General features: G+C 46.5%; 1 protein-coding gene across 1 annotated transcript in view; it reads right to left on the bottom strand.

Annotated features, from left to right (window-relative positions):
- LOC138487325 (uncharacterized) overlaps positions 1-14,060 on the bottom strand; it is a 2,513,852-nt gene that overhangs the window by 1,330,374 nt on the left and 1,169,418 nt on the right. The window contains exon 50 of the mRNA XM_069613924.1: positions 6,289-6,388. Within this exon, the coding sequence (XP_069470025.1) occupies positions 6,289-6,388 (100 nt within the window). The remainder of the gene's footprint in view (positions 1-6,288; positions 6,389-14,060) is intronic.

The raw sequence follows: 14,060 nt of genomic DNA, 5'->3' as shown, positions 1-14,060 counted from the left end.
GGGAGAGAACCATGAGAGGTACTCCCAAGGAGATGATGAAGAAGGATATCACTCCTACTCCACTGGAGTTACAACTTGCTATCTCTGAACAACAAGAAGCAAAGGGGAAACCCAAGACTTCTAGGAAACAGCCAGCAGCAAACACTCCAGTGCTTCCAACAAGGACTTCCCCAAGGTTGTCCAAAGTTACACCTATAACTCCACCTCCAGCTGAGGCTGAGAGGGAGGTACAACCCTGTGTGGTTGAGCTAGACTCTGAAGAGGAGCTAGTGGAAGGCCAAGAACTCATTGGAGATCTGGATCCTGTTGACCATCCTGAGCTGCAGTCTTTACTGGCAGAAGGTGGACCCAACAGGGCAGACTTCTGTAAGGGACAGAGAGAATGTCCAACTCGGGAAGGTCTTCGCCAACAGGCAGCTTCTCTGGCTGATGGGCAAGAGCCTGGGAAGTATAGGTTGCACTGGGAAGATGGCCTCTTCTACAGTGAACCGACTGAGTCTGCACCTAGAGACTACAATCGGCTTGTAGTACCTCAAGAAAACAGACAACAGTTCTTGCAACTGGCCCATGAGATTCCTTTGGCTGGTCACTTGAGTTTCAAGAAGACCAAGGAAAGGATCTCACTCTACTTTTAATGGCCAAAGATGGGGGCTAAGGTAGATAAGTTTTCCAAGAGCTGCCACACCTGCCAAACTTCTGGTAAGGTTGGCTCCAAGAATGTGGCACCTTTAGTGCCTCTCCTAGTAGTGGGAGTCCCATTTGAGAGGGTAGGGTTTGACATTGTTGGTCCCCTTGAACCTCCAACCTCCTCAGGCAACAGGTTTATCCTAGTTGTAGTAGACAATGCTACTAGATACCCTGAGGCAATTCCTATGAGGACTGTTACAGCTCAGGCTGTGGCTAAGGCCCTCCTTGGTATTTTTACCAGGGTTGGGTTTCCTAAGGAAGTAATCTCTGACAGGGGGTCACATTTTATGTCCCACTACATGAAAGCCATGTGGAAAACCTGTGGAGTTACTTACAAGTTCTCAACCACCTACCACCCTCAGACAAATGGATTGGTAGAAAGGTTCAACAGAACCATGAAGAGCATGATAGGTGCTTTGGAAGACCACCTTAAAAGAAAGTGGGACCTTCTACTGCCATGCCTTCTCTTTGCTTATAGAAAAGTCCCTCAGGAGAGAGTAGGTTATTCTCCCTTTGAACTTCTTTATGGCCATCAGTCAGAGGTCCATTGGCCCTGATTAAGGAGGGGTTGGAGAGTGCTCCTTCCCCCAAGCCAGTCAGAGTGACTGACTATGTGATAGGTCTCCATAGGAGAATGTCACACATGATGGCAAAAGCTAGTGATAACCTGAAAGCTGGGCAAACTTTGGTCAAGCATTGGCATGATCAAAAGGCTAACATGGTTGAGTTCACTCAAGACCAGCTAGTTCTAGTTATGATCCCAACAAGGCATAGGGCCTTGCAAGATACATGGATGGGACCCTTCAAGGTTGTGGGTAAACTTGGAGAGGTGAACTATCTGGTGGACTTGGGCAATCCCAAGGAGGCTCCCAAAGTCTTCCACGCCAACAGACTAAAGGCGTATGTCTCCAGGCCTGAAGTTGGAGCCTTGCTTCTAGCTTCAACAGAAGAGGAAGAAGAGAGTGAAGCTCTTCCTGATCTCCTCAGAGGCTTACCCTTGGATGAAAAGATTGAAGGAGTAAATCTCTCTTCAAATCTGACACCTGAGCAACAAGAGGAGTGCAAATCTATGTTAAATCAGTTTGCCTCCCTGTTCTCACTTTCACCAGGCTTGACCCCTTGGGGCAAGCATGATATATTCACTGGTGACTGTCTGCCCGTCAAAAGCAGAAGATATAGAATGTCAGAAAATGTAAGGACCCACATCAAAGGGGAGGTCAAGAAGATGCTTGATCTCGGGGTAATAGAGCCCTCTACTAGTCCATGGTCTAGCCCAGTTGTGTTAGTACCAAAGGCAGGATCCAAAGAATTGAGATTCTGTGTGGATTATAGAGCTCTTAGTGCAGTCACCAAGACTGATGCCCACCCTTTGCCAAGGACAGATGAGTTGGTAGATAGACATGGTTCAGCCAAGTTTCTCAGCACATTTGACCTTACGTCAGGCTATTGGCAAATAGCCCTGACAGACCATGACAAGGAGAAAACTGCATTTTCTACCCCAGTTGGCTTATACCAATTTAAGGTTATGCCTTTTGGACTGAAGAATGCACCTGCAACATTCCAAAGGATGGTAAATCAGGTTCTAGCTGGGATGGAGGACTTCTGCATGGCATACTTGGATGACATTGCAGTATTCAGCCACTCCTGGGAAGAGCATGTTAACCACCTAGGACATGTTTTGCAGGCTCCTGGGAAGGCCAACCTGACCATAAAGGCAAGCAAATGCCAGATTGGACAGAGTAAGGTGGTCTACCTTGGGCATGAGGTAGGAGGTGGAGAAATAAGGCCTTTGCTCAGTAAGATTGAAGCTGTGAAAAATTGGACAACACCTACTACTCAAACCCAGGCGAGAGCCTTCCTAGGCCTCACTGGGTATTACAGGAATTTCATTGAGAACTATGGGACCATAGCTTCTCCACTGAATGTAATCTCCTCTCCAAAATTCCCTAAGAAGGTCAGATGGAATGAGGAGTGTAATCAGGCCTTTGAAAACCTGAAGAAAGCTATTTGCCAAGCACCAGTACTGAGAGCTCCTGACTATCACCAAACTTTCATTGTGCAGACAGATGCTTCTAATGTAGGTATAGGTGCAGTCCTTAGCAGACTGAATGAGAAAGGTAGGGAGCAGCCCATTTGCTTCATCAGCAGAAAGCTGAAGGATCCTGAGACAAGGTGGGCAACAATTGAAAGAGAATGTTTTGCTATTGTGTGGGCACTGAAGAAGTTTAGGCCATACTTGTATGGTTCTACTTTTGTCATTCAGACTGACCACCAACCCTTGAGATGGTTGATGCAAATGAAGGGGGAAAACCCAAAACTATTGAGATGGTCAATCTGCCTTCAAGGGTTTGATTTCACCATTGAGCACAGGTCAGGGTGTCACCGCCAAAATGCTGATGGTCTCTCTAGGATATATGTATTTAAACAAAAGGAAGGAACATATAACAAACTACATCAAACATGTTATTTGTATATGTTTTTTAAACAAATGAGTGTATTACTTGTGCTGAAGAGAGATTAATATATTAAAAATGATATTTTTTGGTAATACTGCCTTTGATGATTATTGAGAACACATAATGCAGCCCATATTTGTTTCGTGGTTGCTACAAGAAATTGCTGTCTGCGGATATATACTGTTTGATGTAGTTTGTTATATGTTCCTTCCTTTTGTTTAAATACATATAATTTATCCTCACTTAGTAGGAGGGAATATCACCAGAGCGTGGGGGTTACCCCTGTAGAAAAACTATCTCTCTAGGATATATGTCATCGACTAGAGGTATGAGATTCATCCAGGAGTGGATTAAATCCTCCTGTCCCTTAGTCTGGGGGTGGGGGGGGGGGCGAGTGTTAGGGAGAATTCTCTGTATAGGCTAATTTCCCAAACCTAGTGAGTCCCCCAGCAGCTTTGCTGGATTTTTGGGGTTTATTTTTTTCTCCTGCTAAGAGTGAGACTCTTTTTCTCCCACTCTTAGACATGATTTGAGATATCCTTTGACTTTGTAATGTGTTTTATGGGCTCTTTTACTCCATAGGGTTTCATGTGTTTTTGGTAAGTGTGTTACACAGCACCCACAGTGCAGTAACACAGAGGTGTCATAGTGACCCCCAAACGTAGACTCCATACCCTGGGACTGACTACTGTCTCCCAGGGCATGTAAAGTCACCATTGACTTTACTAGTCTTAAATTGTGAACAGAACCAGTACAAACCATCATATTGTGGAAGTACTGGTAGGGGTAATTAGATTGCCCCTGGGTCTGTTTTTCGAGGGGGCACTGTGCAGTCCCCCCTTGTCGAGTTTCTGGCTGGTGGCAGTGGTTACCACGCGAAATATTCCACCGGAATATTTCCTATGGGATTTTCCCATTCATTTTAAACACACCACTTTTTTGGTGCAATGTTAATGATACCGCTGGGTTATTTATTTAATATTTATTCCCCGGTTGGGTATTTTTGCCAGGACTCGGTTTTAAAATGGCGTTTGTGTTCGCCTCTATAACTCCAACCGAAGTCGAGCCCTTTGTTCCACTTTTGGCGGGCTTCTGCACAGAAGCCACCAAAAGTGGTGCCACTCTGTCTGGGTCTACAGGATGTGTGGGAGTGGGGTTTAGGCACCCTGGACTGAGTTGCCTCGGCAACGCAAGTGGCACTCTTGTGTGATTGGCCCAGTGGTGAGCCGCCCGGCTCACCACTTAGCATGTTTGAGTGACAGCTAGGACTGACAAATGGGGGTTTTCGGCATAAAAGCAGGGCTTTGGGGACTGGAACTTCAGAAGTCGTCACAGGACCAAAGAATTCGAAGAGGGAGAAGCTGAGCCGACCTGCATGACGACACCACCGGTGGAGCCCTGCTGAACCACCTCACCACTTCCCGACGACAGAGAAGATCTTCATCCCGGAGAGTCTTCTTCCTCTGAAATGGTGGGGATAACCAGTTTGCCCTCTTTTCACCTTCCTGGATTGTCTTGTAGTCGAATCGCCCGTGCCAAGCACCCCGGCGGCCGGATAGCCACACTTCACCACTACCGTGAATAAAAGGTAGTACCTTTTAACCGGGAAACTCCGCGGCTGGTTTCTTCCCTGGCAGTGCAATGACCACCAGCTTTCCTCCACGTCGAGATCTTCTCTTCCCCTGGACGAAGCACCGACTTGCACCTGCTGCCAGGAACAACTGCCCCCGCTGGAGCTTTCTCACCATTTCAGGTACTGTGTCCCGCCTGGTCTCACTTGCAACAGACTGTTCAAGGTGTCCCGTAAATCCCTGACTCTCTATCCTGGGGTGACCTGGGACCTGTTAACTTTCTCTGAACTGATCCAACTCTTTTTGAACTATCTGCAAATATTTTTAAAGTATAATTCAATTGTGTGATCTTGGACACATTCCGCCTTGCTCTCTCCAAGAGTGGGCCTGGCCTATGAACTTTCTTGCTCTACAGTAGATTCTGCCTTTCCTGATTTGCTGTGATTCTTTCAAAAGTGTTGGTATTGTGTGCTTTCCTAATTCTGCCTTTTCCCTCCCTTTTTTAACTAACTTATCGGAGTGCCATCTTAGGTTAAGCGCTCACCTCTGTCTGCCAATAAGTGGTGTTTTAACTAAGACTTGTTCAATAAGCAATCAGGGATGTATATATATTGATAGTGACTGTGTTTGAACTTGCTTGCCATATTAGTGTTAGTGTATTTTACAAGTGTGTTTTTAAATAAATAATTATATACTTTTATACCAAAGCGCTGGTCAGTGTTTGCTTGTGTTACTGTATCTTTGTACCTATTTTGTATACTCTATATACTGTCCAACTCTTCTTGAGAGCAGTCTGGCTGCTCACCCACAGCTACCAGGTAAATCTGGGTGGTAAAGACTGCTACCAATTGGGTTTACTGCCAACACCTGTAGTCCTAAGCCTTTTGCAGTGGTCCCTGAGGGAACTGCACAGGTTTCTGCCTAACGCTTGGGATCTATTTTAAAGTGCCCCAGAAAGAACAGAGTCAGCAGGCCAATCTACCTCGTGTAACATATTAAGGTATGGCATAATGTTGACTGACAATATTTAACGAGGCTGTTTGCCATTTTCACACGTCATCTACGCCCTTCTAACTACCATTTAGTGCACCATCTGCACTCTTCATTGAGACACAACCGAGGAAAGGCACTCATATTCCACCCCTTTTGAAGCATCCTCTGAAGCCCCATCATTATCCCATTTGACCTAGTTCATCTAAATTAAATACTTTTTTTGTTAGCAATGAATTTATGTATTTAACATTTATCATACCATTTAAATAATAGCCATTGAAAAACAACATATCAACATCCATGTTTTACTTTATATTATATATCTCAATATTAAAAAAAATGAACATATGTTACTCAATATTTTCCACACTATTTTAGACAACATTTTGACTTGTAACCCTCAAGGCTATACCACAAAATATGTTCACTCTATAAATGACCATAACATATTAGAACACAGCTGTAAGCAAATGTCCGACAGCCTCATTCCTAAATCCTACAAACTTGACATTGCATTTGATACATTGTTTCATGGTTTGTTCACCTTAATAGAAACCTTTTATTAACAGAACAATACATACCTCCCCATCCAAGTGCATGATCTTAACATTGCTTTTAGCTTCAGACTCATGTTGATAGCTATACTTTCTCAACAGCGTTGGTAGCAGACCATCGACCCAGCTGCAAACATACAAGGGTAAAAAGAGAGGAAACACTTTAAGTGTGGAAGCATTGATTGGCCTTGCGCCCAAGAGGTTTTAACAATAGATGCTCAGGTTTTCCTTGAGCTTTATAGTAACCTGTTGCTGATATGCTGTATTCTGCGTTTCCGCCGTGGCCACCTGACATGTTTGTATTTTAACCATGCAGTTTTCACTGTGGTGTATCTGTGTTGTGTGTTTGGGGTAGAGATTGTGGATGGTGGATGGCAGGGCGAGGTGGTGGGGGTGGGTTAGATGGGGATTAGGGGGAATCCCCATTACAAAAAAACTGCGAAAACAACCGTAATGAAAACTGCACGGTTAAAGTGCAAGCAGGTAAAGTGGGCGTGGGGAAACACGTGGAACTGGGTATGCATAGAGGGCACTGTGGTTGTATCCTTTACCTGGCTCTGGCTTTTTAGTGGTGTGATCAAAGGGGCTGTTTGCTTCCCCAATCTAATGGACGATGGGTTTAGAGGAGGTACATAGGTCGATGCCCATTCCACACTACTTGGTACTCATTGCTTGGCAGGGCACAGACTGTGTAAACCCACAATTTGCCTACAAGACCCTGTCCACTTAAGAACTCGGGACTGGGAGTAGATAGAAAAGCAATCAACAAATGATGACATGGCCTGTTTGCATTTGGGGCAATCATAAATACAAAAAGTCAACAGTGCACAGAGATCAGCTGTTCCTCACCTCAGCCCACTTCAGCAATGAGAGCCATTTCACAAATCCTATGTGACTTCACAACGTGACCACTGTGATCTCAAAGAGGAGCAGGGATTCACTGCATGGTTTACTGAGCGAGGCCACGTTCACCCTTAGCCAGCTCTGACACCGCCGGCTGCGCTAGCTCCATAAAAAGGGCAGATGCGAGAAATAGGAAACCACTTACTATGTTCGTCCAAGTTATTTAGTCCACAGTGCAGCAGAAAACATCACTCTCTATGCCCTAAAGCAACTCAGAAATCTTAGTAGAGGGACAAGTGAAATCCAAAATGGTGGAGCAGCCACTGAAAGGCTTGGTGGTCCCACCAGACCCCGAATGAAAAAAGCTATATTAGTTAAAACCCACCAATCCCAGCCTCTTGCCAATCTGGTCAAAGAGGTGCAGACCCTCACAGGCAGCCCAGCCCAGGGGGGTGAGGAGGGGCTATTCAAACATCTTGGATGTTTGGAGGAGTTTATGACAGCAGAGAGGAGAGAGTTGGTGAATTTTGAAGAAGACAACCATGAGGTGTTTGGAAAGAAGGAGGTGTCTGGAGCCCAGAGTGGCCGATTGAGATGGTACATTTGAGACACCTGGATGAGCTTGAAGACCATAAAGAGGAATTTGCAAGAGTGAGTCAGTAGGTCGAGTTTGGTCGACATCAGGAAGAGGCCTTGTATGAGGGACAACAGGAGGGAGTGCTAGAATACAAAGAGCAGGAGGATGGAGACAGAAAAGGAAGATCCAAGAGGGCCCATCAAAACCAAGTCCGGGGTAAACAAGCTAAACTAAATGGTTTGGACCCACTGTAGGAGGAGGAACAAGCAGTGTCTAGACAAGAGGAGGACCATGTCCAGCTCAGTAATATTGAAGGGACAAGAAGGGTAGAGATGGTAGAGATCAATGGCAAGACCCTGTTAATTTCCCCAAAGAGTCAAGGCGGGCTCTCCTTTTGTGTAATCATGGCTTTGGCTGTAAAGTTCTACCTCTACAAAATGCTGGTAGAAGAACCATAGTGACAGCTGAACAATTCATAGGAGTAACAAGAGAGCAGCAGAAGAAGGGTACAGGAAACCATGAAGCCTGATAAACTGACTAAAGAGAAGCACCATACCTGAACAAACTGTACTGAGGCTGTCATGACCCACAGGACGCGCCCCTTTCGGTCTTCCTGGTCCTTGTCGCAACGGGCCTTGCATTCCCTGACACTCCCAACATGGCCATCCAGCGTGACACGCCTTCCGCAGTCTATACGTTGGACGTAACCTATTCTACTAATAGACCGCACCCCCGCAGCTCCGGGCGTCTCAATGCTATTGCCAAGTAGCGATCAAACGTGTGCTCCGTGGTTCGCTGTATTGCTTTCCTGGTTCCTAGCTTTTCTACTCCGATTCCTTGCCCCTTTCCCTGTTCCTCTTGCTTCCTGGACTCGTGCGCCATCATCACGCCTTCTTCGTTTCCCGGATCCCCGGATTGCTGCATCCCGGAATCTTAAACGCACGCTGGAGTCGGAAGAGACTCGCTCAGCCTTATTGAAGTCCAGGTCTGTCCGCTAGAAGACACCGCCCACGGAGTCCAGCAAGGATCGGTCTCAGGTGAGAAGGGGGGGAACTCTGTGCCAGTTTGAGACGCCTACCGACCGCACTCAAAGTCGACATGGAAGCGGCCGTCCAGGACCTGATGCGAGGTATGCAAGAATTAACCACCGAGGTGCAGAATTTAAAGGCGGAAAAAGCAGCTCTCAGGCAATTAGTTCTATCCCGTGATTCAGCCGCAAAAGAAAGTGTGTTACTGGGCGGCATTGTTGACAAATACGATGGGTCAGCAAAAACCCTTCGTGGATTCCTGGACTCATGTTTGGTTCACTTTACATTTAAGCCCTATTACTTTTCCACTCCCAGGGCTAAGGTGGGTTTCATAATATCTCACCTTTCCGGAAATGGTTTAACCTGGGCTACACCCCTAGTTAACTCCGGCGACGCTCTCCTAGATGATTACGATGGTTTCATACGGGCCCTAAAGACCATGTTTGATCGCCCAGAGCAGGTCTTTAGTGCCCAGGAACGCCTCTTAGACTTTCAGCAGGGATCCCAGGATGTGCTCACGTATGTAACCCGATTCAAGCAATTGGTCAAGGAAGCTGATTGGTCTCCGGAGGCAAGTTTTACCCTTTTCAGGAGAGGAGTAAATGAGGAGATTAAAGATGAGTTAGCCAGAGTGGCCCGACCAAACTCATTCCAGGCTCTTATGGACCTTGCCATGCAAATAGACTTTTGCATCCAGGAAAGGAAGGCAGAGAAGAAAAAATCTAGGAGGAAACCCTCCGAAGGTGTCCTTTGAGAGTACCTCCAAATCTGACACAAACCCAGGATCAGTCACCGAACCAGAACCCATGCAGATAGGAGCTTTCCGTGGACCCATATCCCCGCAAGAAAGGATGAGAAGGATTAATACGGGGTTGTGCATGTATTGATCCTCAGACAAACACTTGGTTAGTGAATGCCCTCTGGCCCCTCCTCGGCGTTCGTGAAACGCCAACTCCCGATCCTAGATGGAGCATGTCTTTGGGAGAGAGATGTTTGCTCCACATCAATTCCATCCTTGAACTCTCCTGGACAAAACGATCTAGTGATACGACAGGCCTTCCTATCAACCTCCGGGAATAAGACCTATCCTGTTTTGGCCTTTGTAGACTGTATGGATATGGGAATATTCATTGATCAAGATTGGGTTTTTAGTCACCACATCCCATACGAAACACGAAGCATCATGCAGCCGGTGGAAGCGATCGATGGAAGACCCCTCACTTCGGGGCCCATACGCCTGCAGACCAAAGAGATCCAGCTTTCAATTAACCACCACCAAGAGCGGATTCGATTCAACATTATCAAGTCAGCTCATTACCCCATGGTACTGGGCATGCCCTGGTTACAGAAACACAATCTGTATATCAATTGCACAGCAGGATCACTATTCCTCGGCTCAGAGTTTTGTATGTCTCACTGTCTAATCCTGGATCCCTCCTTGACCCCTTCCAAAGAACCACCAATAGACCATCAAGCACCTCTCATGGTTTCCAATATCGTGCAGGTTCCTAAGGCCTATCAGGGATTTGTTGATGTGTTCTCAACTGCCATAGTCCAGGCCTTACCCCCTCACAGGCCTGAAGACTGCGCCATAGACACAGATCCCTCACCAGTGATTCCCTTTGGCAGGATGTTCATCCTTTCCGAACCTGAGAAAAAGGTCCTCCGAGAATACTTGGATACCAACCTTGAGAATGACACCATAAGACCTTCAAAATCTCGAGCCGGAGCTTCATTGTTCTTTGTTCCTAAGAAGGACACTAAGGAACTCAGACCCTGCCTCGATTATCGTGGATTAAATCTATGCACCCTCAAGGACTGGTACCCTTTACCCTTAATCTCGGATATCCTGGAAGCGTTCAGAGGCGCTGTGATTTTCCCGAAACTGGACCTCCGGGGTGCCTATCATTTGATTCGTATCCGGGAAGGAGACAAATGGAAAACAGCATTCAGAACACCCTTTGGTCACTTTGAATATGTGGTCATGCCCTCTGGATTAGCTAATGCCCCAGCAGTCTTTCAACGTTTTATGGACAGGGTGTTCTCTCGCATGCTATTCCTCTTCGTCATCGTCTACCTGTACGACATTTTGATCTACTCCAAGGACCTTCTAAAGCATGAAGAGCATGTAAAGGCAGTACTACAACGACTCAGTGAACATAAACTCTTGGCCAAACCCGGAAAATGTCTGTTTCACGTTGCTTCTGTTCATTACCTAGGATTTATCCTTACTCCAGAGGGAATTGGTATGGACCCTTCAAAAGGTAAAGGCTATATTATCCTGGCCTGCTCCCACGTCTGTGAAACAAGTTCAATCCTTCCTGGGGCTTGCCAATTTCTACCGGAAGTTTATACCCACCTTCTCTGAGATTGTTCAACCGATTGTTGCTCTCCTGAAGAAAGACACCCCCTTTGTCTGTTCTATTCCGCAGGATAAGGCATTCCAACTCTTGAAGACAAGATTTACTCAAGCCCCCATTCTGGCCCAACCCGACACTGATCTACCATTCCTTGTGGAAACGGATGCCTCTAATTACGCCATTAGAGCGGTGTTTAAGCAAGAATTCGAGGATAAACTAGAACACCCCATTGCTTACCTTTCACGAACCCTGACTCCCAGTGAGACACACTACTCCGTCCTGGAAAAAGAACTTTTAGCCATCTGCCAAGCCTTCACTGAGTGGCGACATCTACTCCTGGGAGCTAGATATCCAGTCCAGGTCAGCACGGACCACCCAAATCTTCAAATTCTACAGTCATTAGAGTGTCGGAACAGTCGTCAGGCTCGTTGGGCCTTATTCTTTGCCCAGTACCAGTTCCACATCACTCATGTTCCTGGATCACAAAACTTGATTGCTGACGCTTTATCTCGATGGCCTGACTATGAAACTACCGAAGATATGGCCTATCCTAAGATGTTTCCCCACACGATTTTTGTAGCTCAAGCAGTCAATCTCCTGGAAGAAATCTGAGTACAAACCCAATCCTCTGAACTCTGGAAGAATATTTCAAGAAAGAATCAATGGAACCTGAGAGTCAAGAAAGGATATTTGTTCAAGGACAATGCTCTGCTCATTCCTACACAAAAATTACAACAAAGGATAATAAACCTCTGTCATGATACCCTTCGCTCCGGACATCGTGGCATCACCAACACCCTCCACCTCATACAAAGACAATTTTGGTGGCCTAAAATGAAGACTGACGTACAACTATACGTCAGAGCCTGTGCAATCTGTAGTCAGAATAAACATGACAACAAGATGCCAGCAGGTCTTCTGCTACAACCCGCACTGCCAACAAGGCCATGGGAATTTATCGTGACAGACTTCATTGTGGAATTACCACCTTCCAGAGGGTACACCACCATCATGGTCACCATTGACTTGTTCACTCATATGGCTCATTTCACACCCCTCAGTAAGCTACCATCCTCATCTGAACTGGATGGAATCTTCCCGGAGGACATATTCCGCCTTCATGGACTTCCTTCCAAGATAATTTCCGATCGAGGACCTCGATACGTCTCACAGTTCTGTAAACACCTCTGTCAAATATTAGGAATCCAACGCGCTCTTTCATCAGGTTATCACCCTCAAACCAACGGGGCCACAGAACGTGCTAATCAGACTCTGGAACAATATCTTCGATGTTTTGCCACTAAGGTTCAGGATGACTGGTCGCTCCTGATACCCGTGGCTGAATTCGCCTATAACAATTCCGATCATTTGCTTTTATTGCAGCCAAGGATTCCATCGATCAGTTCTGCCCTCAGTTCTTCCACAACCCACACCGGTACCTACTGCCGACTCCTGGATTCAAACACTCATCAACATATATAAGGAGACCAAAGAGCACTTAGAGAAGGCCAGAACACAGACCAAGAGATATGCAGATTCCAAAAGAAGACCCGTGCCTTCTTATTCAGTTGGAGATCAAGTTTGGTTGTCCTCGAAATTACTACCCCGACATCTACGGCAAAACAAATTGGCCCCCCGGTATTATGGTCCGTTTTCCATCAAGGAAATTATAAACCCAGTCTCATACCGGCTCAAGCTACCAGAATCCTAGAAAAAGATTCACCCAGTTTTTCACACCTCCTTATTGAAACCTTATATTCAATCCTCTCGGAAATCCTGCAGACCCACTCCTGTGGTGGTGGACAATCAACTGGAATATGAAGTGTCCCGGATATGCGACTCCAGGTATAAAAAATCCCCCTAGTGAAAGAACTTGGGAACCACTTTCTAATCTGAATACCCCTCGACTGCTCAGAAAATACCACCTCATACACCCAGGCAAACCTCGAGGAACAGGTTTTCGGAGGAGGCATGCTGTCATGACCCACAGGACGCACCCCTTTTGGTCTTCCTGGTCCTTGTCGCAACGGGCCTTGCATTCCCTGACACTCCCAACATGGCCGTCCAGCGTGACACGCCTTCCGCGGTCTATATGTTGGACGTAACGTATTCTACTAATAGACCGCACCCCCGCGGCTTCGCGCGTCTCAATGCTATTGCCAAGTAGCGATCAGACGTGTGCTCCGTAGTTCGCTGTATTGCTTTCCTGGTTCCTAGCTTTTCTACTCCCGTTCCTTGCCCCTTTCCCTGTTCCTCTTGCTTCCTGGACTTGTGCACCATCAGCACGCCTTCTTCGTTTCCCAGATCCCCGGATTGCTGCATCCCGGAATCTTAAACGCACGCTGGAGTCGGAAGAGACTTGCTCAGCCTTATTCAAGTACAGGTCTGTCCGCAAGAAGACACCACCCACGGAGTCCAGCAAGGATCAGTCTCAGGTGAGAAGGGGGGAACTCTGTGACAGAGGCACAGAGGTGCGTGTAGTGGCTATGTCCAAAAACCTCTAATCAGAAGTTTGCATGAGTGTAAAATCTGGTTTTACCCTATTCTTGTGTGCAGTCTCTTTATGTAGCCGACTTGGTATAGGACAGATGGTGTTGGAAGTGGGATGAAGAAAGTCTGCGATGAAAACCTACCCACAATGTTAATCAACAGGCTCTGATACCTGAACAATTGGCAAACCACTCCTTCAGAGCATCCAAGAGAAACAAGCATTTGTATGACTTCTAGGCCAAGTCAAGATTAACATGGGGAACGCAGTACGGGTATTGTCCCCACCTCTCAGAACAAGCTTCCGGCAAAGTTGCATGTGCCCTACAAAGTCACTCACGTAATCAGGGATCTTAGTCACTGGGTCCATCAAAGCGATTGATTAAAAAAAACTACCCAGATATACCATGAGAACTAACCCCAGGCCTGGAAGAAACCTGAAGAAGCTGCATTAATGGCCCATCTACTCGTAGAGGAAAGAGAGAAGCTCTCAACAACCTTGAC

Source organism: Ambystoma mexicanum, chromosome 9 (assembly GCF_040938575.1).
Source record: "Ambystoma mexicanum isolate Mex_15411 chromosome 9, UKY_AmexF1_1, whole genome shotgun sequence".
NCBI lineage: Eukaryota > Metazoa > Chordata > Amphibia > Caudata > Ambystomatidae > Ambystoma > Ambystoma mexicanum.
The sequence above is the reverse complement of the archived record's forward strand: the minus strand, read 5'-3'. Positions and strand labels throughout refer to the sequence as shown.